Source organism: Oreochromis aureus, linkage group 6 (genome assembly GCF_013358895.1).
Source record: "Oreochromis aureus strain Israel breed Guangdong linkage group 6, ZZ_aureus, whole genome shotgun sequence".
Classification (NCBI taxonomy): domain Eukaryota; kingdom Metazoa; phylum Chordata; class Actinopteri; order Cichliformes; family Cichlidae; genus Oreochromis; species Oreochromis aureus.
Genome location: NC_052947.1, coordinates 22321457 through 22344175, shown reverse-complemented (window position 1 = coordinate 22344175; position 22719 = coordinate 22321457). Strand labels below are relative to the sequence as shown.

At 36.6% G+C, this 22719-nt stretch overlaps 2 protein-coding genes across 2 annotated transcripts; both read left to right on the top strand.

Annotated features, from left to right (window-relative positions):
- Positions 1-683: 683 nt before the first annotated feature.
- On the top strand, positions 684-5465 carry LOC116311114 (intelectin-like). The gene is made up of 9 exons (XM_031728142.2): positions 684-1115; positions 1967-2026; positions 2172-2258; positions 2353-2499; positions 2595-2842; positions 3517-3681; positions 4376-4493; positions 4673-4779; positions 5095-5465. The coding sequence occupies exons 3-9, from the start codon at positions 2174-2176 to the stop codon at positions 5236-5238; spliced, it is 1014 nt and encodes a 337-aa protein (XP_031584002.2). The 5' UTR covers positions 684-1115; positions 1967-2026; positions 2172-2173; the 3' UTR covers positions 5239-5465.
- Positions 5466-10765: 5300 nt separating this feature from the next.
- Positions 10766-18406, top strand: LOC120440695 (intelectin-like). The gene is made up of 8 exons (XM_039613803.1): positions 10766-10897; positions 12630-12716; positions 12830-12976; positions 14891-15138; positions 16322-16486; positions 17188-17305; positions 17609-17715; positions 18036-18406. The coding sequence occupies exons 2-8, from the start codon at positions 12632-12634 to the stop codon at positions 18177-18179; spliced, it is 1014 nt and encodes a 337-aa protein (XP_039469737.1). The 5' UTR covers positions 10766-10897; positions 12630-12631; the 3' UTR covers positions 18180-18406.
- Positions 18407-22719: the final 4313 nt, after the last annotated feature.

Here is a 22719-nt window from a genome sequence, read left to right as displayed (position 1 = left end):
TGATACAACACATATATATGCTTATAGCCACGTACTCAGTGTAGTTACATTGCTTTTATATCTAGTAAATATCACAGAAACAAGAGAGTATGCTGAGGTTCTTACACACATCTGGCAGCACTGAGTCATTAAAACTATACACAGTGTAAAAATCACATCTGTGTGTTTGTTTGTTTGCAGTTCTGTATAAGAGGAGGATATTTCCACCCTTTGGAATGTGGGGACTTCCCATCATTTGACAAAGACAGACCAGGATATCAGCAAGGCTGGAACGCCTCCAAAGAGATGACCAAGGTCTTACTGTCTTACCACTGAGAGGATCTGTGCACATGTGGCCTCTGACTATAGTCTATTCAGCAGTCCCAGCTGTAACCAGTTCAGGTGAAATCAGGCTTATTTGTGTACATGTTGCTAATTTTTTCAGTGTAAATTGCAGCCCAAAGTTATTCATATTTTTATGTTTTCTGTTTGAAAGGGGAGTTTGAACCATGCTTTGTCATATTCAGAGCAGTAAACTGTCAATGTGCGGCCATGGCTATCTGCTCTGGTGTCAAGGCCAGTGTTGTTGCAACACTGAACACGTGAGTAGTCAATCATCACCTATTTGCTGGCAATGAATCATCACAACAAATTATATCCAGTGTACTGACAATATGTGTGTCTGTGTTTGCAGTACTGTATAAGAGGAGGAGGATATTTCAACCCGGAGCAAAGTGGGGACTTCCCATCATTTGACTACGACCAAGGCTGTAGCGCAGGGGTACGCAACTCCAGGCCTCAAGTGCCTCCAGTGTCCTGTGGGTTTTAGATTTCACCCTGGATCAACAAACCTGAATCAAATGATTCGTTCATTCCCAGGCCTCTGGAGAACTTCAAGACATGTTGAGGAGGTCATTTAGCCATCTGAATCAGCCGTGTTGGATCAAGGACACATCTAAAACCTGCAGGACACCAGCACTTGAGGCCTGGAGTTGCGTACCCCTGCTGTAGCGCCTCCAGGGAGATGACTGAGGCTGCTGCCTTACTGTTTTACCACTGAGAGGATTTGTGTACATATAATCTCTGACTAGCCAACCTGGGTCAGCCGGGCAGACACGGGGACCATGACATAAACTGTAAGATTCATAGCTTCAGTGCTCTTGTTTAATTGTCTAATTATTCTGGCAACCACAGCTGCCATTTTAGTTTTTTCTTTAATAAAATAAACAAACAAACAAACAGAAGTTTGTTTGTTTTTTCCCAGCATAGGAACAATGAATAAGTCTGTATGTTATGTTAAGGTATCTAAAATGTGACAGGTCCTGATTATTCAAGATTTTTAATGTGAGGAGCAGGATTTTAAAATCGGATTTAACAGGGAGCGAATGAAGAGAAGTTAATAATAGAAATATATTCTCTCTTTCTAGTCCCTGTCAGTACTCTTGCTGCAGCATTTTACATCAGCTAAAGGCTTTTCAGGGAGTTTTTAGAACAACCTGATAATAATGAATTACAATAGTTCATCCTAGAAGTAATAAATGCATGAACTAGTTTTCAGCATTACCCTGAGACAGGATGTTTCAAATTTTAGTGATATTGCACAAACAAATTAATTCCTACATGTTGTCTTATGAAGGACATATCCTGGTCAAAAATTATGATTTTTTTCCAGTGCCTTCACCAATGATACCATTTTAGGAGAGCATCCTAAAGCATCCTGTCAAGAACAGTCCAAAGTTCAATAACTGTAAAAATTGGATTCAATTATTAACTATAATGATGATTCATAAATATTGGCAAACAATCACTTGGCCTAGTTTAACTCAGACTTTGCACTTATTGTCATGTGACCAAAACTATCTCTATTAATGTGTATCTAGTTTTAAATTCATACTTATTATCCTGCTGTGGATTTACATGTGGATGTCCTCACGGAAAGACTATTTTTAATTTACACATTTCTGATTTTACATCACTCCTTTTTCAGTACCTGAAACCAGCTTTATTATTTGCAAGACATCTCTTCGAAGAAGGAAATACAACAAAGGTGAAGTAAAAACACACACATGCATATTCATATTCTGAAAGGTTTTGTAATCTTAACAATAATTACTACAGGTTATGAATGGCTGTGTGAGAGAACATGGGGCAGTTTGTTTAAATTGACCTAATATGGCTTTTTTCCCTCTCAGAGATGTTACACAACATACTTTTGCTTTTTGTGGGTCTGCTGTCATTGGAACATGTGTCCTTTGCAGAGGTTCCTTCTTCACAAATAGGTAATTCAAAAGTGTGTGAACTATTTCTATTAGCTGTAGGTGATGCAACACATATATGCTTACAGCCGCGTACTTAAATTGCTTTTATATTTAGTAAATATCACAGAAACAAGAGAGTATGCTGAGAGGATGCAGAACTTCACCAGGACAAACTCTGAGCGCTTGGAGAAACTGAGGAACAGATCCATTCGTGCTGCAAGGAGCTGTAAAGAGCTCAGGGACAGATATGATGAACGAGAAGGTAAAGACAAGATTAATAAACGTTACACAACAATCAAAGGCATTTATGTCCTCTTAAGACTGAATTATGTTCTCTTAATGCTAAAACATTTCCAGATGGAGTATACTACCTGACAACAGGTAATGGCATGCTGTACCAGACTTACTGTGACATGACCACAGCTGGAGGCGGATGGACGCTGGTGGCGAGCGTCCATGAGAACAGCATTTATGGAAGGTGCACTGTGGGAGATCGCTGGTCCAGCCAACAGGGCAACAATGCTGACCTGCCGGATGGAGACGGGAACTGGTCCAACAGAAACACCTTTGGAACAGTAGAGAGCGCCACTTCTGATGACTTTAAGGTAAAGTAACAAGTCACCAGGTGACATGAGACATTAACACTACTTTATTTGGAGATCAGTTAAGTAATTCCTTTTATTGTTTTCTACTTCCTTTCCATATATTTGTTTTATTCCACTGCATTTCACTGATTGTAATAATATCATCATTACACATTAAACAGAGTATGGTACATCAATTTAGTTCCACTTCTAATCGGATTTACCAGAAAATAGATGTAAAGATAAAGACTCAATAAAACGTACCTTTGAACTGTGCACCTTTACTGTACTCTACTATTTAAAACTGGCTAGCTACAATCACCTACAACTAGCTGTACCTAAAAGTTATTTGGGTAAAACATAATAAAGAGTTACAGTTTTTTTGGGGAGGCTGCATTTTCATGTTTGTATTCTCTTTGTGTTTTATGGTTTTTCTGGAGTTTGGAGCCCTTGTTGAGTCCTTGAATTTCTGCTTTGATTACTTTATATTCTCATTTTCCGTCTCTGTTATGAGTCTCTGTATTTAGGAATTGTCTTTTTTTTCTTTTTCAAAACTTACTTTTAAAGTAAGTTTTCTGTCATGAAAAGTTGAGTAAAATGAGAAAATTTACCCAATATAATTTCAAAATAAGTATGGCATAAGTGTGGCAAAAGTCTTATTTAAAGTCATAGCAGTAGTGTGTGCACATTCCCAGAATCCAGGTTACTACGATATAACAGCTGAGGACATGTCTGTGTGGCACATTCCCAACAACTTGCCGCTGGAATTCTGGAACATGGAAGCTGCAGCCGTCCTCCGCTACCACACTGGAAACCGCTTCCTCAGACTGTATGGAGGAAATCTCTTTCAGCTCTTCAAGGTAATTTAGCTGTCCAGAAACCAAACTTATAACCAGGGTAAAAGATCACAACCCGCTAGGTATAAGTTACCTGGCAGCTAGTGTCTGTCATTAACAAGGTGGTACTACTGGATGGGTGATACTTTGTACAAATGATTGTTGCCATTGATCTCTTTCTTTGGGTGGTCTGTGCATGGGAAAAGGAAACTGAAAAATAAATGTTTTTGTTTGCATTTCTTTCTCTTTCTGTAACACTTGAAGACTTACACAAAGAAAGAATATTGCACTTATGACGCCTTTCTGTCAATATCTTCTGTTCAATTAAATTGATAGTGTTAAATTTAAATAAATGGTAAGAAGTTACCTAGCCAAAACAGAGATGCTGCACTCTGTCCCTTTGGACATTATTTTTTGTCCAGGTTTGGTCATTTTTCTCTGTGGTCTTCTCATTTTGCCTGTAGCTGTTCCACAGAAGCCAGAAAATCATATTCACACAGCTACAAATGTGGATTTTTAAAATGCATTTTCAAAAGCATTACATTTGTTTGCTTTACAGTCAGAAACTATTTACAGATATACAAATAACTCCAGCACTGAGCCACTTCTAACCAGTTAGAGCTGAGACCTTTTAGTATAAAAGAGTTGTTAAAAATATTGTTAACTACACAAACAAACCTGCAGATCTACACATGATAAGACTGTCTCATCTTTTCAGCAATATCCAGTGAGATACAATGTTGGGTCATGCGGTGACAGAGGGCCAGCTATTCCCATCGTATACGACCACGGGGATAAGGAGTCCACCAGAATGTTGTATGGACCCAGTTCAAGAAGTAAGAAGATAAAAACTCTATCTATCTATCTATCTGTCTGTCTGTCTGTCTGTATACCATTATTGATGAATAGAATACATGTGGATTATCATCTATACTAATAAAAGGTTAAGTAAAATGTTTTTAAGTGTATATTGCATCCCAAAGTTAATGATATTTTTATGTTTCTTGTTTGAAAGGGGAGTTTGAACCAGGCTTCATCACATTCAGAGCAATAAACTATGAACGTGCCGCCATGGCTATCTGCTCCGGTGTCAAGCCAACTGTTGGTTACAACACTGAACATGTGAGTAATCAATCATCACACATCTGCTGGCAATGAGTCATCACAGCAAAGTATAAATGCTTAATAATAATAATGCTTAATAATGTGTATGTGTTAGTCCTCGTAGGGAAATTACTGAATTTCCGGAGGAACCCACCGAGGATTAATAAAGTTTCATCTAATCTCTAATCTTACTCCTCTGCATTTAACCCATTCACCCAGTGAAGCAGTGGGCAGCCACCAATGCAGCGCCTGGGGAGCAGTGTGGGGACGGTACCTTGTATATCAAAGCATATCCAGTGTACTGACAATATTTGTGTGTGTGTGTGTTTGCAGTACTGTATAGGAGGAGGAGGATATTTCCACCCTGACCAGTGTGGGGACTTCCCATCATTTGACTACGACAGACTGGGCAGGGAGCAAGGCTGGAGCGCCTCCAGAGAGATGACCGAGGCTGCTGTCTTACTGTTTTACCGCTGAGAGGATTTGTGTACATGTAGCCTCGACTATAGTCTGTTCAGCTGTCCCAGCTGTAACCAGATCAGGTGAAATCAGGCTCATTTTACAATGTTTATTAACCACATGGTTTCTGTATATCAGAAACCAAATGGAAATTAAGAGATAATTAAAAGAGTGATTTTGAAATTTAACCCACCACCAGATGGTACTATGAATTGTCTATTCAAATAAAACATTATTGTAAATCATTTTGGGAACTTATTATTATTCAATCACCACACGTAAATGATATAGGTAAAGATAAATATGAATTTGAGCATTTAATCTTTGGACAAGACACCCGGCTGCTAGACCTTCAAGTTAACTTTGAAGTTGATTGGACACAATGGACATTTGGCTATGAATTTTCATACAAATGTTAGAAATACAACTCAGGTCAAAAAAACCTGGGGAGCCGTGTATAATGTACAAAAAGTGCAATGTTTTGAAAATCTCATGATTTTATATTTTATTCACAATAGAAAACGTATCAACTTTTTAAATTGAGAAAATGTATTTTAGAAAAATATTAGCTCACTTTGAATTTGATGGCAGCAACATGTCTCAGAGAAGTTGGGATAGGGTAGTTTTTATCACTGTTTAACATTCCCTCACAAAAGTCTACAAACATCTGGAAACTGAGGAGACCAGCTGCTGCAAAAATGTTGTCTCATACACTGAAAAAAAGACCATGTTGGATTTACTTGATTCAATAGTGGACATTGGTTGCACACAACTGTTTTGCTTTGGCAGAAACTTAAACAAGTGAGTTAAATCAACACAACTTATTCATATTCAATAAACCTGTGCATTTTGTGTTGATAAAACGTGATTGAAACATGTTTAGATGAAGTAAGTTGAGCTCTTGGAATGTTTTAATCCTTCACAAATTTGTCATTTTATTTCAGCACTATTCAATAACTTTTACCCCAATACTACGTGTTGTCTTCATATTACATAATGTTCAACAAAGTCTAGAGTCTGGTTAACCTAAAAATTTCATGGATTTAAAATGACTACTATCCTCTTACCGGGGGGCTGTGGGATAACCCCGAAGTGATAGGTTAAGAGGCAGGGTATACCCTCACCAGTCTATCACATAGAGACAAACAACCATTTGCACTCACATTCACCAATTAACCTAACTCTAATAACTGCATGATTTTTAACTGTGGGAGGAAACCAGAATACCCAGAGAGAAACCACTGCAAACTAGTCAGATGGTGGATTTAAACCCAGGAGTTTCTTGCTCTGAGGCAACAGCACTAACCACCATGCCACCAATCTAGGCTTAACAAAAGTAGGAAAGCTATGATTTCAAGGCTTGATGCTGAATTTTCTGTACATTTTTGTCCACAATAAATAGCAATAGCATACACATGGTGTGTGTGTAGTTGTCTGCCTCTTATAACTTCAGTGATTTTCCTGCAGTTTTAAATCTCGTGCGATCTTGTGAATTTCATGATTCCAGCAACTAACCACTTTAACTAGATTGTATCATGTCATCTCAACAAGAACAAAGTTAAGTTGTTGAATTTCATACAGATCCTACATGATTTAATTACATTTAAAATAGAAACATGACATTTTTGTGTTCAAATTGCAAGGTAGACTTTTTTTAAGGTAACAACCACCCAATTTACTTTTTTCGGTATACCGAAAAAAGCAGAGGCGGCTGCTTGACTTGACTGAGACGGATGCCTTCCTCAAACCACGATCCAAAGCGCACGAGACCGAAAGTGTCACGAGATTTAACATTGCTATATTATTGACTTACTTCGCTTGAACATGATATGAACAATTTAATATACCCTCTCTGCATATCATGTAGTTTCTACACTATATACAGTGGCTTGCAAAAGTATTCGGCCCCCTTGAACTTCTCCACATTTTGTCACATTACAGCCACAAACATGAATCAATTTTATTGGAATTCCACGTGAAAGACCAATACAAAGTGGTGTACACGTGAGAAGTGGAACGAAAATCATACATGATTCCAAACATTTTTTACAAATAAATAACTGCAAAGTGGGGTGTGCATAATTATTCAGCCCCCTGAGTCAGTACTTTGTAGAACCACCTTTTGCTGCAATTACAGCTGCCAGTCTTTTAGGGTATGTCTCTACCAGCTTTGCACATCTACAGACTGAAATTCTTGCCCATTCTTCTTTGCAAAACAGCTCCAGCTCAGTCAGATTAGATGGACAGCATTTGTGAACAGCAGTTTTCAGATCTTGCCACAGATTCTCGATTGGATTTAGATCTGGACTTTGACTGGGCCATTCTAACACATGGATATGTTTTGTTTTAAACCATTCCATTGTTGCCCTGGCTTTATGTTTAGGGTCGTTGTCCTGCTGGAAGGTGAACCTCCGCCCCAGTCTCAAGTCTTTTGCAGACTCCAAGAGGTTTTCTTCCAAGATTGCCCCGTATTTGGCTCCATCCATCTTCCCATCAACTCTGACCAGGTTCCCTGTCCCTGCTGAAGAGAAGCACCCCCAGAGCATGATGCTGCCACCACCATATTTGACAGTGGGGATGGTGTGTTCAGAGTGATGTGCAGTGTTAGTTTTCTGCCACACATAGCATTTTGCATTTTAGCCAAAAAGTTCCATTTTGGTCTCATCTGACCAGAGCACCTTCTTCCACATGTTTGCTGTGTCCCCCACATGGCTTGTGGCAAACTGCAAACGGGACTTCTTATGGTTTTCTGTTAACAATGGCTTTCTTCTTGCCACTCTTCCATAAAGGCCAACTTTGTGCAGTGCACGACTAATAGTTGTCCTATGGACAGATTCCCCCACCTGAGCTGTAGATCTCTGCAGGTCGTCCAGAGTCACCATGGGCCTCTTGGCTGCATTTCTGATCAGCGCTCTCCTTGTTCGGCCTGTGAGTTTAGGTGGACGGCCTTGTCTTGGTAGGTTTACAGTTGTGCCATACTCCTTCCATTTCTGAATGATGGCCTGAACAGTGCACCGTGGGATGTTCAAGGCTTGGGAAATCTTTTTGTAGCCTAAGCCTGCTTTAAATTTCTCAGTAACTTTATCCCTGACCTGTCTGGTGTGTTCTTTGGACTTCATGGTGTTGTTGCTCCCAACATTCTCTTAGACAACCTCTGAGGCCATCACAGGGCAGTTGTGGAGCTGTTTTGCAAAGAAGAATGGGCAAGAATTTCAGTCTCTAGATGTGCAAAGCTGGTAGAGACATACCCTAAAAGACTGGCAGCTGTAATTGCAGCAAAAGGTGGTTCTACAAAGTATTGACTCAGGGGGCTGAATAATTATGCACACCCCACTTTGCAGTTATTTATTTGTAAAAAATGTTTGGAATCATGTATAATTTTCGTTCCACTTCTCACATGTACACCACTTTGTATTGGTCTTTCATGTGAAATTCCAATGAAATTGATTCATGTTTGTGGCTGTAATGTGATAAAATGTGGAAAAGTTCAAGGGGGCCGAATACTTTTGCAAGCCACTGTAGTTACAATTAACTTTAAAGCATGAGGCAACTGTGTTAAATACACGCAAGATACTTATATAAATCCAAGAGATGGCCAATCCCCTTTTTTCAGTGAATAAACAGACTGAAGTGTGTTTATCCTGGCAGATAGTGTTTTTAACTATATGGTTGAGAGTGTGTGTGTGTGTGTGTGTGTGTGCATGTGCGTGTGTGTGTGTGTAATGTTAAGTAGCTACGATTACTTCCTAATTTCAATTTAACTTAATGCATACAGGTGCAAAATACCGTTATAAGAGTGTATTGTGGTCTTGAAGGTTTTTTTTTGGCAAACTTTTATAATAAAGTTTGACAACTGCACAAGGAATTTTTGTATTAGAGCATGAGAAAACACAACAGATAAAGACAATCAGATGTGTGATTTGCAGGTAGACTCTAACATTGTAAATAAAGTTTGAAATAGAAATCATCAAAAACAAGAAATCAGGATTTAAGTAGCTTGCCTCTTTTAACACAGTGATTGCAGTTATAAATTATAAGGACAGTGCAATGCACGTGGCCAAATATGTATAAAAGAGGGGTCTTAGAAGCATTTGGGATTAAACACTGTGGATTTATAAATTGGAATTATAATTTTTGACTTTTATCTCTCTACTCATTTTTGCTGGGCAGGATTTCAGTCACACAGGATTTGGGAAAATTTGTACCTTTCCTATTGGATTATATCGACATGGAACGAAGATAAGTGCATCTTCCGGCCTGGATGCACCCATCCTCCTCTAAAGATCAGCATTAAGAATCAGGATTATAATAATAATAATAATAATAATAATATAATAATAATAATTTCAGTGATGATTATGTAATTATTAGTATCTGATTCAGCTTTTGGATTGCTCCTGCTAAATTGGTTTATTAAAATATCCACATTCAAAAAGTCTATATTGTGAACATTACCTTTTTAACCCTTTGTGAAACAGTAAAGGTAAAAGCCAGTAAATTATGTGAAGTTGTTTTTACCTACTTTAAAGGAACACATTATTTTTAGTATGTTCAGATGTGTAAAATCTTGCAAGCATTAGAGGGTGCTTAGAGGTGTAACTCAAATTACAATGAAAACATTTTTCAAAAATGATGATATTGAAATATTTAGATGCTACTTCCACTGTAAAGCATTAATATTGAAAAACACTTATATGAGAAAGAAAACTGTATTGGAATATTATGAGCATACCTTCCAAAACATTCAGTGAAATGAGAGTTTTATAACATATATTGTTTATTTTGTATTTTTCTGTGAAACTGAATGGGTTTCAGTGTACGATAAGTAACAACTTTGTATAAATCGCACAGGGAAAAAAAGTGTTTAATAACAGGTCATGCTAATCCAACAGAAAAGGCCTTAAACTGTAAGATTTACAGCTTGCTCTGTACTCTTATTTACAATTTACTGTTTTGTTGTTGTTTTTTTTAACAGAATTATTCTGGCAAACGCAGTTGACTTTTTTTTTCTTTTGTGAAATTAACAATATTTTTCTTTTACACTGTGGAAACCACAAATAAGCCTGCCCTCTAAAAGCGAAGCACTCTGTTGGGGTGAATGGTACTTTGAAGCCTTTAAAATATGACAGGGTCTCGTTGTTAAAGATTTTGTGGAGAAGGACTTAAATTCAATGCTGGATTTAGCAGGCAGCCAGTTAAGATAAATTAATAAGGGAAATATGCTCTCTCTCTCTCCAGTCCCTGTCAGTACTGCCGCATGAGCATAGTCCATCCTTGAAGTAACAAATGCATGAATTAGTTTTTAGCTTCACCTTAAGACAGGAAGTTTCTACTTTTAGCGGTATTGCGCAAACGAATAAAGGCAGGCCTCTGACGTGTTGTTTCTTAATGCTGAAGGAGATATCCTGGTCCAAATTGTAAAAAATAAATCTATGCAACCATACCCTTTTAGGACAGCATCCTGTCAAAAACAGTCCAAAGTTCAATACCAGTAAAAGTTAGATTCAGTTATTGAATATAGTGATGATTCATAAAGACAAGGAAACAACCGCTTGGCCTAGTTTTCAAGTCAGACTTTGGTCTTGATGTCGTGTGACCAAAACTCTCTGTTATGTGAACAGAATTCTCATTCCAACTGCAAACTTGATCTTTTTCGACACACGATCGAATTTACACGGTAGGGATACAAATTGCAGTTTTCCTGTTGTACACAATAATAATCATTAGCTAAGATTGATCAGAAGTAGTTCTTTACTATCCATGTTTATTTGGTGCTATCAGACAAACAGAGTAAATGAGGATCCAGTTTTTATTCATACTTATTATCGTGGCGTGGATTTACTTTTTGGATCTCCTCATTGAAAGACATTGTTTAATTAACACATTTTAGATTTAAGAAAATTACGAAGGAGATACCAGCCCTTTTTGGGGTTGTGATGGCAATTGTTATGGCACTTTGTTTAGTTTTGTTAGTTTAAGAAAAACAAACACTTTGCGAAACAAATGTTTTCTAAAGAATTTTGTTTTTTGAGAAAAAACATAATTGGTACAGAGAGCCAGAGTCTATAGCTACATTCTAACAATGATTGATTTATAGTGACTCAAGACTACATCAAATTAGAAGTGGACCGGAAATAATTAAATTTTAACTGCAATAAACTGCAGTTTAGAACTGACAATTCTGCATTAATTGCAACGTTATAGTGATCCAAATCTGAGCTAAAACATTTGACAGGTTTTCCCTTTGGATTCACTTGACTGAGCCCACATTTATAATAAACTTTGGCTCAGAATTTTTTGAGTAGAGTAGACCAAGGTTTGTTGTCAGACTTTTTATCCATGCATGAATTTTTGATCGCTAAAATATTCTTTAATAACCATTGCGTCATTATATCAAAGCTTACCAAAATTAGTATTAGTTTCATTTTTGCAATGAATTGCAACACGATATAGTTATCCATCAACACTGCGACAGTTTGTGAAAACCAAACAGGAGGGATGGTTGCCAGATGTCACGGGATTGGGTGTCCTCACAGTTATAAATGGAGATTTAATAAAAAAAAACTTGATTTTTTTTGTTTAATTGTAGTTTAGAAATGAATACCCCTTACATTCAAAATATGAATCTAAACGAGTGAAAATTCCTGGGAATTATTCTATGTTTGAGCAGAGAAATTAAAGCGTTTACATTTCTTTAGTAATGTAGCATTTATTAAAGCTTCAAAAAGAACTGAGATCAGATTTCACACTGTATGCATTTTGAACTCCTGTACCATTGATATCACTAAAACAAGAAATTATTTCCGATGTCTTTGAGAAGATTTCTTTTTTTGCAAGATTTTCCAACCTGAGCAATATAGTTAGCCAGTCAGTGTAAACATGTGGAACAAAAATTGACTATATCGACATCAAACTGACTCTGAACAGCTCTCCATGTTAAGTCTTGATGAGTGCTTGATCACTCGGTGTGGAAACTTTCATTTATGTCATTTATGCTATTGATGCCAAATGTATACGCTACGCTAGATTACCATGGTTTCAGTCCTAGTGAAACTGACAGACAACACATCAAAGCCCTATTTGCTTAGTTATTATTGGTGTATGACTCAACACAAATCATTCTGCCAACAAGGAAACAATAAAAAAAATCACTAACTTTATATGTGTAACTTCATAAACATTTCTCATACTCAGAGTCATCACACCACTTCTTTCTCAGTACACGAAACCAGTTTCATTTATTAGTTAGACATCTCTTCAAGAAGGAAATACAACACAAGTGAAGTAAAAACACACGCATGCATATTCTCAAAGGTTTTGTAAGCTTAACAATAATTACTACAACTTATGAATGGTTGTGTGAAATAACACTGAGTTTGATTGTTTAAATGGTTTTTTTCCCCTCATAGAGATGTTACACAACATATTTTTGCTTTTTGTGGGTCTGCTGTCATTGGAACACGTGTCCTTTGCAGAGGTTCCTTCTTCACAAATAGGTAATTCAAAATGTGTGAACTAGTCTTAGGTGATACAACACAATACATATGCTCTGTGTACTTTCCTTCCTGCTGTCAAAATTTTAATATTCTTAAATTGCTTTCATTTTTAGTAAATATCACAGAAACAAGAGAGTATGCTGAGAGGATGCAGAACTTCACCAGGACAAATTTTGAGCACTTGGTGAAAGTGAGGAACAGATCCATGTATGTTGTAAGGAGCTGTAAAGAGCTCAGGGACAGATATGATGAACGAGAAGGTAAGGACAATGTGTTCACATTTCATTAACTTAACACAACAATCCAAGGCATTTATGGCATTTATATTTACCATCAACAGTATTGTTTCTCCTCCAACTCAGCATGCTATATTACTTTCTGATGAAGATTGTAATACTTCTCTCCATCACTTTGTAAATAAGGTGAAGGACCTGAGATCCAAAATCTCCTCAAGTGCCTCCCTGAAGATACCCCTCGGTGTCATGGGTCATTTACTTCCTTTTCTTCAATCACACTTAATGACCAGCATTGGTCCCACATTGCTATCCATCATCAACAGTTCACTGAGGCAAGGCAGTGTCCCATCCTATTTTAAACATGCCGAGGTAACTCCTCTATTAAAAAAACAGAATCTAGATCCTAGCTTAACTAGTAATTACCGGCCAATTTCAAAATTGCCATTTTTAAGCAAATTACTGGAAAAAATTGTAGAAAATCAGTTCAGGTCCTTACTATGCAGATTACAGATTGCTGACCCTTTTGAGTCTGGCTTTCAAAAGCATCACTCTACTGAGACCGCTCTCTTAAGGGTCTATAATGATTTATTAATGGCTTCTGATGCAGGGGATTGTTCTGTGATCATTTTGCTTGACCTCAGTGCAGCCTTTGATACCACTGACCATAAAATCCTACTTAACAGGTTGAAGGTTTTGGCTGGCATATCTGGATCTGCCTTAGACTGGTTTTCTTCCTACTTATCAGATAGGACCTTTTCTGTTAGGACGGACAGGTTTACCTCTAACATTGCCCCCCTAACCTGTGGAGTTCCACAGAGCTCAGTTTTGGGTCCATTATTATTTTCTTTTTATATTCTCCCTTTAGCTGGAATTATTCAATCTTTTAGCGACATTTCTTATCATTTCTATGCCGATGACATTCAGCTGCATATGTCTTTTAAGCCTCATCAGCTGGATAGGCTGTCCACCCTAGTCCAGTGTTTAACTCAAATCTCCGATTGGCTTTCTAACAATTACCTTGTTTTAAACAAAAATAAAACAGAGACCATGATTGTAGCTCCTTCTGAACTACATTCTAAAATCAGTCAGGTTCTTGCCTCTTTCTGTCCTTCTGCCAAGTCAAATATTCGAAATCTTGGAATAATATTTGATTCTTCTCACAGACTCACATGTAAAGTCTTTGTCTCGTTCCTGCTTCATTTCATTTAAGGAACATTTCTAAACTGCGACATATGGTTTCCTCAGCTGAATTAGAAAAAATTATTCATGCATTTGTGTCATCGCGTTTAGATTATTGTAATGCCCTGTTTACCATCTTGGACAAATCATCTCTTTCTCGCCTCCAAGCTATACAAAATGCAGTGGCCAGGCTACTAACACGCTCTAGCAAGCGTGCTCACATTACTCCCATTTCATATTGTTTACATTGGCTCCCAATAGATTTTAGAATTCGTTTTAAAATTCTTGTTTTAACATATAGAGCACTAAATGGCCAGGCCCCAGATTATTTATCCAAGCTTCTTATAAAATACACTGCTGCTCGTTGTCTTTGCTCACAGGCTCAGAGTTTGTTGGTTGTTCCCCGAACATGACTGAAGACGAAAGGGGACAGAGCCTTTCAGTCTGTGGCACCAAGGCTGTGGAACAGTCTACCACCACAGCTATGTTTGGTTGACTCTGTGGAATCCTTTAAAATGCAGTTAAAAACTTTTTTGTTTAAACAGGCCTTCTATTAATCAACACTTTTGAATTGTTTTGAATTTGCATTGTTTATATTGTCTATTTTATTACTTAATGTTTTCTTTATTTTAACCTTTGTGTACAGCGCTTTGTGACTGCCTGTCTACGAAAAGCGCTTAATAAATAGACCTTACTTACTTACTTACTTATGTCCTCTTAAGACTCAACTATGTTATCTTAATGCTAAAACATTTCCAGATGGAGTATACTACCTGACTACAGGTAATGGCATGCTGTACCAGACTTACTGTGATATGACTACTGCGGGAGGTGGATGGACGCTGGTGGCAAGCGTCCATGAAAACAGCGTTTATGGGAGGTGCACTGTGGGTGATCGCTGGTCCAGCCAGCAGGGAAACAATGCTGACCTGCCGGATGGAGACGGGAACTGGTCCAACAGAAACACCTTTGGAACAGTAGAGAGCGCCACTTCTGATGACTTTAAGGTAAAGCAACAAGTCACCAGTGGTGAAAAGAGACATTAACACTACTTTATTTTATTTCAAGGTTGGTTAAGTAATTCCGTATTTTGCTTTTTACTTTCTTTTAATTCATATTTTTTATTTCACTGCATTTAACTAATTGTAATTAAATTGCATATTAAAGTTATACATAAAAAATGTATGGTAGGATAATAAAATACATTAATTTGGTGTCTCTAATCAGTTTCTAATCAGATTTTCCAAACCTGTTAGATGTTCTACGATAAGGCATCCATAAAGTGGGTTTTAATATCAACAAAGGCTAAACCTGTTAATTGATGTTTCTCTCTCTCTCTCTCTCTCTCTCTCTCTCTCTCTCTCTCTCTCTCTCTCTCTCTCTCACACACACACACACACACACACACACACACACACACACACACACACACACACACACACACACACACACACACACACTCCCTAGGTCCTTAGGGAGAAAAATAACATAGTCCTGGGGTCCTGAGCATTTTGGTTTTTTTCTATTCTTAATTATAACATTTCAGTTTGTGTTTTATCATTGTTCTAGAGTCCTTGGATCCCTGCTTTGATTACTTTGTTTCTCTAGAAGAGTTTTCCATGTCTGTTCCTCCCTCTGTCTCATCTTTCCTTTAGTGCCTGTTCCACTGTCACCACTATAAGTCTGTGTTTAGGATTTATATTTTATTTCTTGCTTGTTTTACTTCTAAAGTACACTTTCTTTCATGAATTTCGTTAGTTTTATTTCCTTGTCAGATCATTGGTTTATCTGCTCCTGTAGTGTCTGTGTGTTTTGTCTGACCATGTTTTTTGTGATTCCCCATGCAATTTTGAATTGATTGATTGATTTTGAAATGCAGTTTATTAAATTGGAACTCAAAAATGAATTTACAAATGCAGAATTTATTCTACAATTCATTATTTAAGCACAGAAATCTTTATTTCGATGCACATGGCTCTTGTGGTCCTCCATAATTTTGGATTCCTGTTTTATAGACTTTGTTTTGTAATTTCATTTGATATTTTATAAATTTAAGATGACTAAATTCAAAGATGGAAAAAAAAAACTGAGCAAATGGAACTATTTAAATCTATCTGTTGTAAAAGAATTGTGGCAAAAGTTTTAATTAAAATCATTAGTAGTGTCACAGTAGTGTGTGCACGTTCCCAGAATCCAGGTTACTACGATATAACAGCTGAGGACATGTCTGTGTGGCACATTCCCAACAACTTGCCGCTGGAATTCTGGAACATGGAAGCTGCAGCCGTCCTCCGCTACCACACTGGAAACCGCTTCCTCAGACTGTATGGAGGAAATCTCTTTCAGCTCTTCAAGGTAATTTAGCTGTGCAGAAACTGAACTTATAACCAGGGTAAAAGATCACAACCCGCTAGGTATAAGTTACATGGCAGCTAGTGTCTGACATTAACAAGGTGGTACTACTGGATGGGTGATACTTTGCACAAATAATTGTTGCTATCGATGTCCTTCTTTGGGTGGTCTGTGCATGGGAAAAGGAAAAAAAGGAAAAATAAATGTTTTTGTTTGCATTTCTTTCTCTTCCTGTAACACTTGAAGACTTACACAAAGAAAGAATATTGCACTTATGACGCCTTTCTGTCAAAATGTCCTGTACAATTAAATTAAAAGTGTTACATTTAAATAAATGGTAAGAAGTTACCTCGCCAAAACAGAGATGCTGCACTCCTTCACTCCCTTCGGATACTTTTTTTTGTCCAGGTTTGGTCATTTGTCTCTGTGTTCTTCTCTTTTTGCCTGTAGCTGTTCCACAGAAGCCAGAAAATCATATTCACACAGCTACAAATGTGGATTTTTAAAATGCATTTTCAAAAGCATTACATTTGTTTGCTTTTCAGTCAGAAACTATTTACAGATATACAAATAACTCCAGCACTGAGCCACTTCTAACCAGTTAGAGCTGAGACCTTTTAGTATAAAAGAGTTGTTAAAAATATTGTTAACTACACAAACAAACCTGCAGATCTACACATGATAAGACTGTCTCATCTTTTCAGCAATATCCAGTGAGATACAATGTTGGGTCATGCGGTGACAGAGGGCCAGCTATTCCCATCGTATACGACCACGGGGATAAGGAGTCCACCAGAATGTTGTATGGACCCAGTTCAAGAAGTAAGAAGATAAAAACTCTATCTATCTATCTATCTATCTATCTATCTATCTATCTATCTATCTATCTATCTATCTATCTATCTATCTATCTATCTATCTATCTATCTATCTATCTATCTATCTATCTATCTATCTATCTATCTATCTGTCTGTCTGTCTGTCTGTCTGTCTGTCTGTATACCATTATTGATGAATAGAATACATGTGGATTATCATCTATACTAATAAAAGGTTAAGTAAAATGTTTTTAAGTGTATATTGCATCCCAAAGTTAATGATATTTTTATGTTTCTTGTTTGAAAGGGGAGTTTGAACCAGGCTTCATCACATTCAGAGCAATAAACTATGAACGTGCCGCCATGGCTATCTGCTCCGGTGTCAAGCCAACTGTTGGTTACAACACTGAACATGTGAGTAATCAATCATCACACATCTGCTGGCAATGAGTCATCACAGCAAAGTATAAATGCTTAATAATAATAATGCTTAATAATGTGTATGTGTTAGTCCTCGTAGGGAAATTACTGAATTTCCCGGAGGAACCCACCCGAGGGATTAATAAAGTTTCATCTAATCTCTAATCTTACTCCTCTGCATTTAACCCATTCACCCAGTGAAGCAGTGGGCAGCCACCAATGCAGCGCCTGGGGAGCAGTGTGTAGGGACGGTACCTTGTATATCAAAGCATATCCAGTGTACTGACAATATTTGTGTGTGTGTGTGTTTGCAGTACTGTATAGGAGGAGGAGGATATTTCCACCCTGACCAGTGTGGGGACTTCCCATCATTTGACTACGACAGACTGGGCAGGGAGCAAGGCTGGAGCGCCTCCAGAGAGATGACCGAGGCTGCTGTCTTACTGTTTTACCGCTGAGAGGATTTGTGTACATGTAGCCTCGACTATAGTCTGTTCAGCTGTCCCAGCTGTAACCAGATCAGGTGAAATCAGGCTCATTTTACAATGTTTATTAACCACATGGTTTCTGTATATCAGAAACCAAATGGAAATTAAGAGATAATTAAAAGAGTGATTTTGAAATTTAACCCACCACCAGATGGTACTATGAATTGTCTATTCAAATAAAACATTATTGTAAATCATTTTGGGAACTTATTATTATTCAATCACCACACGTAAATGATATAGGTAAAGATAAATATGAATTTGAGCATTTAATCTTTGGACAAGACACCCGGCTGCTAGACCTTCAAGTTAACTTTGAAGTTGATTGGACACAATGGACATTTGGCTATGAATTTTCATACAAATGTTAGAAATACAACTCAGGTCAAAAAAACCTGGGGAGCTGTGTATAATGTACAAAAAGTGCAATGTTGTGAAAATCTCATGATTTTATATTTTATTCACAATAGAAAACGTATCAACTTTTTAAATTGAGAAAATGTATTTTAGAAAAATATTAGCTCACTTTGAATTTGATGGCAGCAACATGTCTCAGAGAAGTTGGGATAGGGTAGTTTTTATCACTGTTTAACATTCCCTCACAAAAGTCTACAAACATCTGGAAACTGAGGAGACCAGCTGCTGCAAAAATGTTGTCTCATACTTGTCTGATATGGGCTTCTGCTGCTTAACAGTCTCGGACCTATTTTCTCATATTTTTTTATTTGACACATCCAATGTTTGATCTGAACTGCAGATAGGTCAGTTCACCACAGCCATGCTGTTGTAAAAGAGCAATGAAAGAGCTCCTGAAATATGAAAGGCCTTCCTATGATAAAAAAGGGATATGCTACATGGAATAGTTGAAACAGTTCATTAATTTATTGTTTAAGGTTTTTCTATGGGATTTTTCCAACTGTATCATATAAATAAAGCAAGAACAAATTTTATTTTTATCTGCATGCTCTGAATTCCTCAGAAACAATAAAGAGAAATTTAAAGGCAATTAAGAAGATCAAATATTTAACAAGTGAGAGAAAAGGGATGAAAAGAGGTAAAGGATCAGATTGATACATGGGGAATGCACTGAACAACTAAAGGTATTTATGATACAATAAATACTTGTCATTCATAACTGGGGGCAGAATAAACAGACTGAAGTGTGTTTATCCTGGCAGATAGTGTGTTTAACTATATGGTTGAGTGGGCGTGTGTGTGTGTGTAATGTTAAGTAGCTACGATTACTTCCTAATTTCAATTTAACTTAATGCATACAGTTGCAAAATACTGTTATAAGAGTGTATTGTAGTCTTGAAGGTTTTTTTTTTGGCAAACTTTTATAATAAAGTTTGACAACTGCACAAGGAATTTTTGTATTAGAGCATGAGAAAACACAACAGATAAAGACAATCAGATGTGTGATTTGCAGGTAGACTCTAACATTGTAAATAAAGTTTGAAATAGAAATCATCAAAAACAAGAAATCAGGATTTAAGTAGCTTGCCTCTTTTAACACAGTGATTGCAGTTATAAATTATAAGGACAGTGCAATGCACGTGGCCAAATATGTACAAAAGAGGGGTCTTAGAAGCATTTGGGATTAAACACTGTGGATTTATAAATTGGAATTATAATTTTTGACTTTTATCTCTCTACTCATTTTTGCTGGGCAGGATTTCAGTCACACAGGATTTGGGAAAATTTGTACCTTTCCTATTGGATTATATCGACATGGAACGAAGATAAGTGCATCTTCCGGCCTGGATGCACCCATCCTCCTCTAAAGATCAGCATTAAGAATCAGGATTACAATAATAATAATAATAATAATAATAATAATAATAATAATGATAATAATAATAATATAATAATAATTTCAGTGATGATTATGTAATTATTAGTATCTGATTCAGCTTTTGGATTGCTCCTGCTAAATTGCTTTATTAAAATATCCACATTCAAAAAGTCTATATTGTGAACATTACCTTTTTAACCCTTTGTGAAACAGTAAAGGTAAAAGCCAGTAAATTATGTGAAGTTGTTTTTACCTACTTTAAAGGAACACATTATTTTTACTATGTTCAGATGTGTAAAATCTTGCAAGCATTAGAGGGTGCTTAGAGGTGTAACTCAAATTACAATGAAAACATTTTTCAAAAAATGATATTGAAATATTTAGATGCTACTTTCACTGTAAAGCATTAATATTGAAAAACACTTATATGAGAAAGAAAACTGTATTGGAATATTATGAGCATACCTTCCAAAACATTCAGTGAAATGAGAGTTTTATAACAAGGTTTATACAACTCATATATTGTTTATTTTGTATTTTTCTGTGAAACTGAATGGGTTTCAGTGTACGATAAGTAACAACTTTGTATAAATCGCACAGGGAAAAAAAGTGTTTAATAACAGGTCATGCTAATCCAACAGAAAAGGCCTTAAACTGTAAGATTTACAGCTTGCTCTGTACTCTTATTTACAATTTACTGTTTTGTTGTTGTTTTTTTTAACAGAATTATTCTGGCAAACGCAGTTGACTTTTTTTTTCTTTTGTGAAATTAACAATATTTTTCTTTTACAGTGTGGAAACCACAAATAAGCCTGCCCTCTAAAGGCGAAGCACTCTGTTGGGGTGAATGGTACTTTGAAGCCTTTAAAATATGACAGGTTCTCATTATTAAAGATTTTGTGGAGAAGGACTTAAATTCAATGCTGGATTTAGCAGGCAGCCAGTTAAGATAAATTAATAAGGGAAATATGCTCTCTCTCTCTCCAGTCCCTGTCAGTACTGCCGCGTGAGCATAGTCCATCCTTGAAGTAACAAATGCATGAATTAGTTTTTAGCTTCACCTTAAGACAGGAAGTTTCTACTTTTAGCGGTATTGCGCAAACGAATAAAGGCAGGCCTCTGACGTGTTGTTTCTTAATGCTGAAGGAGATATCCTGGTCCAAATTGTAAAAAATAAATCTATGCAACCATACCCTTTTAGGACAGCATCCTGTCAAAAACAGTCCAAAGTTCAATACCAGTAAAAGTTAGATTCAGTTATTGAATATAGTGATGATTCATAAAGACAAGGAAACAACCTCTTGGCCTAGTTTTCAAGTCAGACTTTGGTCTTGATGTCGTGTGACCAAAACTCTCTGTTATGTGAACAGAATTCTCATTCCAACTGCAAACTTGATCTTTTTCGACACATGATCGAATTTACACGGTAGGGATACAAATTGCAGTTTTCCTGTTGTAACACTTTGGGTTTGCTTACCAGTCATAGCACAATAATAATCATTAGCTAAGATTGATCAGAAGTAGTTCTTTACTGTCCATGTTTATTTGGTGCTATCAGACAAACATTAGAGTAAATGAGGATCCAGTTTTTATTCATACTTATTATCCTGGCGTGGATTTACTTTTTGGATCTCCTCATTGAAAGACATTGTTTAATTAACACATTTTAGATTTAAGAAAATTACGAAGGAGATACCAGCCCTTTTTGGGGTTGTGATAGGAAGGGTTTGAAACCCCTTCACCCGCCACATCAAACATGTGGCGCTACCCACTGTGGCAACTTCTTGTGTATAAGAGGGGAGCAGTGGAAAGTAGCTTCTTCTACATTTAGCTTAGTTTAATACTTTTCTCAGTATCCATGTCAGCTGTGATCAGTTGAAAATTTTCATGATTTGAATTTAAATTGATGAATCCAGCAGAGAAAATGTTTTTTTTTATGTCTCTAATGTCCACTGTTTCCTGTTAATTGTTATGGCACTTTGTTTAGTTTTGTTAGTTTAAGAAAAACAAACACTTTGCGGAACAAATGTTTTCTAAAGAATTTTGTTTTTTGAGAAAAAACATAATTGATACAGAGAGCCAGAGTCTATAGCTACATTCTAACAATGATTGATTTATAGTGACTCAAAACTACATCAAATTAGAAGTGGACCGGAAATAATTAAATTTTAACTGCAATAAACTGCAGTTTAGAACTGACAATTCTGCATTAATTGCAATGTTATAGTGATCCAAATCTGAGCTAAAACATTTGACAGGTTTTCCCTTTGGATTCACTTGACTGAGCCCACATTTATAATAAACTTTGGCTCAGAATTTTTTGAGTAGAGTAGACCAAGGTTTGTTGTCAGACTTTTTATTCATGCATGAATTTTTGATCGCTAAAATATTCTTTAATAACCATTGCGTCATTATATCAAAGCTTACCAAAATTAGTATTAGTTTCATTTTTGCAATGAATTGCAACACAATATAGTTATCCATCAACACTGCGACAGTTTGTGAAAACCAAACAGGAGGGATGGTTGCCAGATGTCACGGGATTGGGTGTCCTCACAGTTATAAATGGAGATTTACTAAAAAAAAACTTGATTTTTTTTGTTTAATTGTAGTTTAGAAATGAATACCCCTTACATTCAAAATATGAATCTAAACGAGTGAAAATTCCTTGGAATTATTCTATGTTTGAGCAGAGAAATTAAAGCGTTTACATTT

Bases quoted from the DNA above. Each gene is read 5' to 3' on its own strand.
- LOC116311114 (XM_031728142.2), top strand. From the start codon at position 2,174: ATGTTACACAACATACTTTTGCTTTTTGTGGGTCTGCTGTCATTGGAA. The intron at 2,259-2,352 runs GTAATTCAAAAG...TTTTATATTTAG, and splicing joins GGTTCCTTCTTCACAAATAG to TAAATATCACAGAAACAAGA. The intron at 2,843-3,516 runs GTAAAGTAACAA...GCACATTCCCAG, and splicing joins CCACTTCTGATGACTTTAAG to AATCCAGGTTACTACGATAT.
- LOC120440695 (XM_039613803.1), top strand. From the start codon at position 12,632: ATGTTACACAACATATTTTTGCTTTTTGTGGGTCTGCTGTCATTGGAA. The intron at 12,717-12,829 runs GTAATTCAAAAT...TTTCATTTTTAG, and splicing joins GGTTCCTTCTTCACAAATAG to TAAATATCACAGAAACAAGA. The intron at 16,487-17,187 runs GTAATTTAGCTG...TCATCTTTTCAG, and splicing joins ATCTCTTTCAGCTCTTCAAG to CAATATCCAGTGAGATACAA.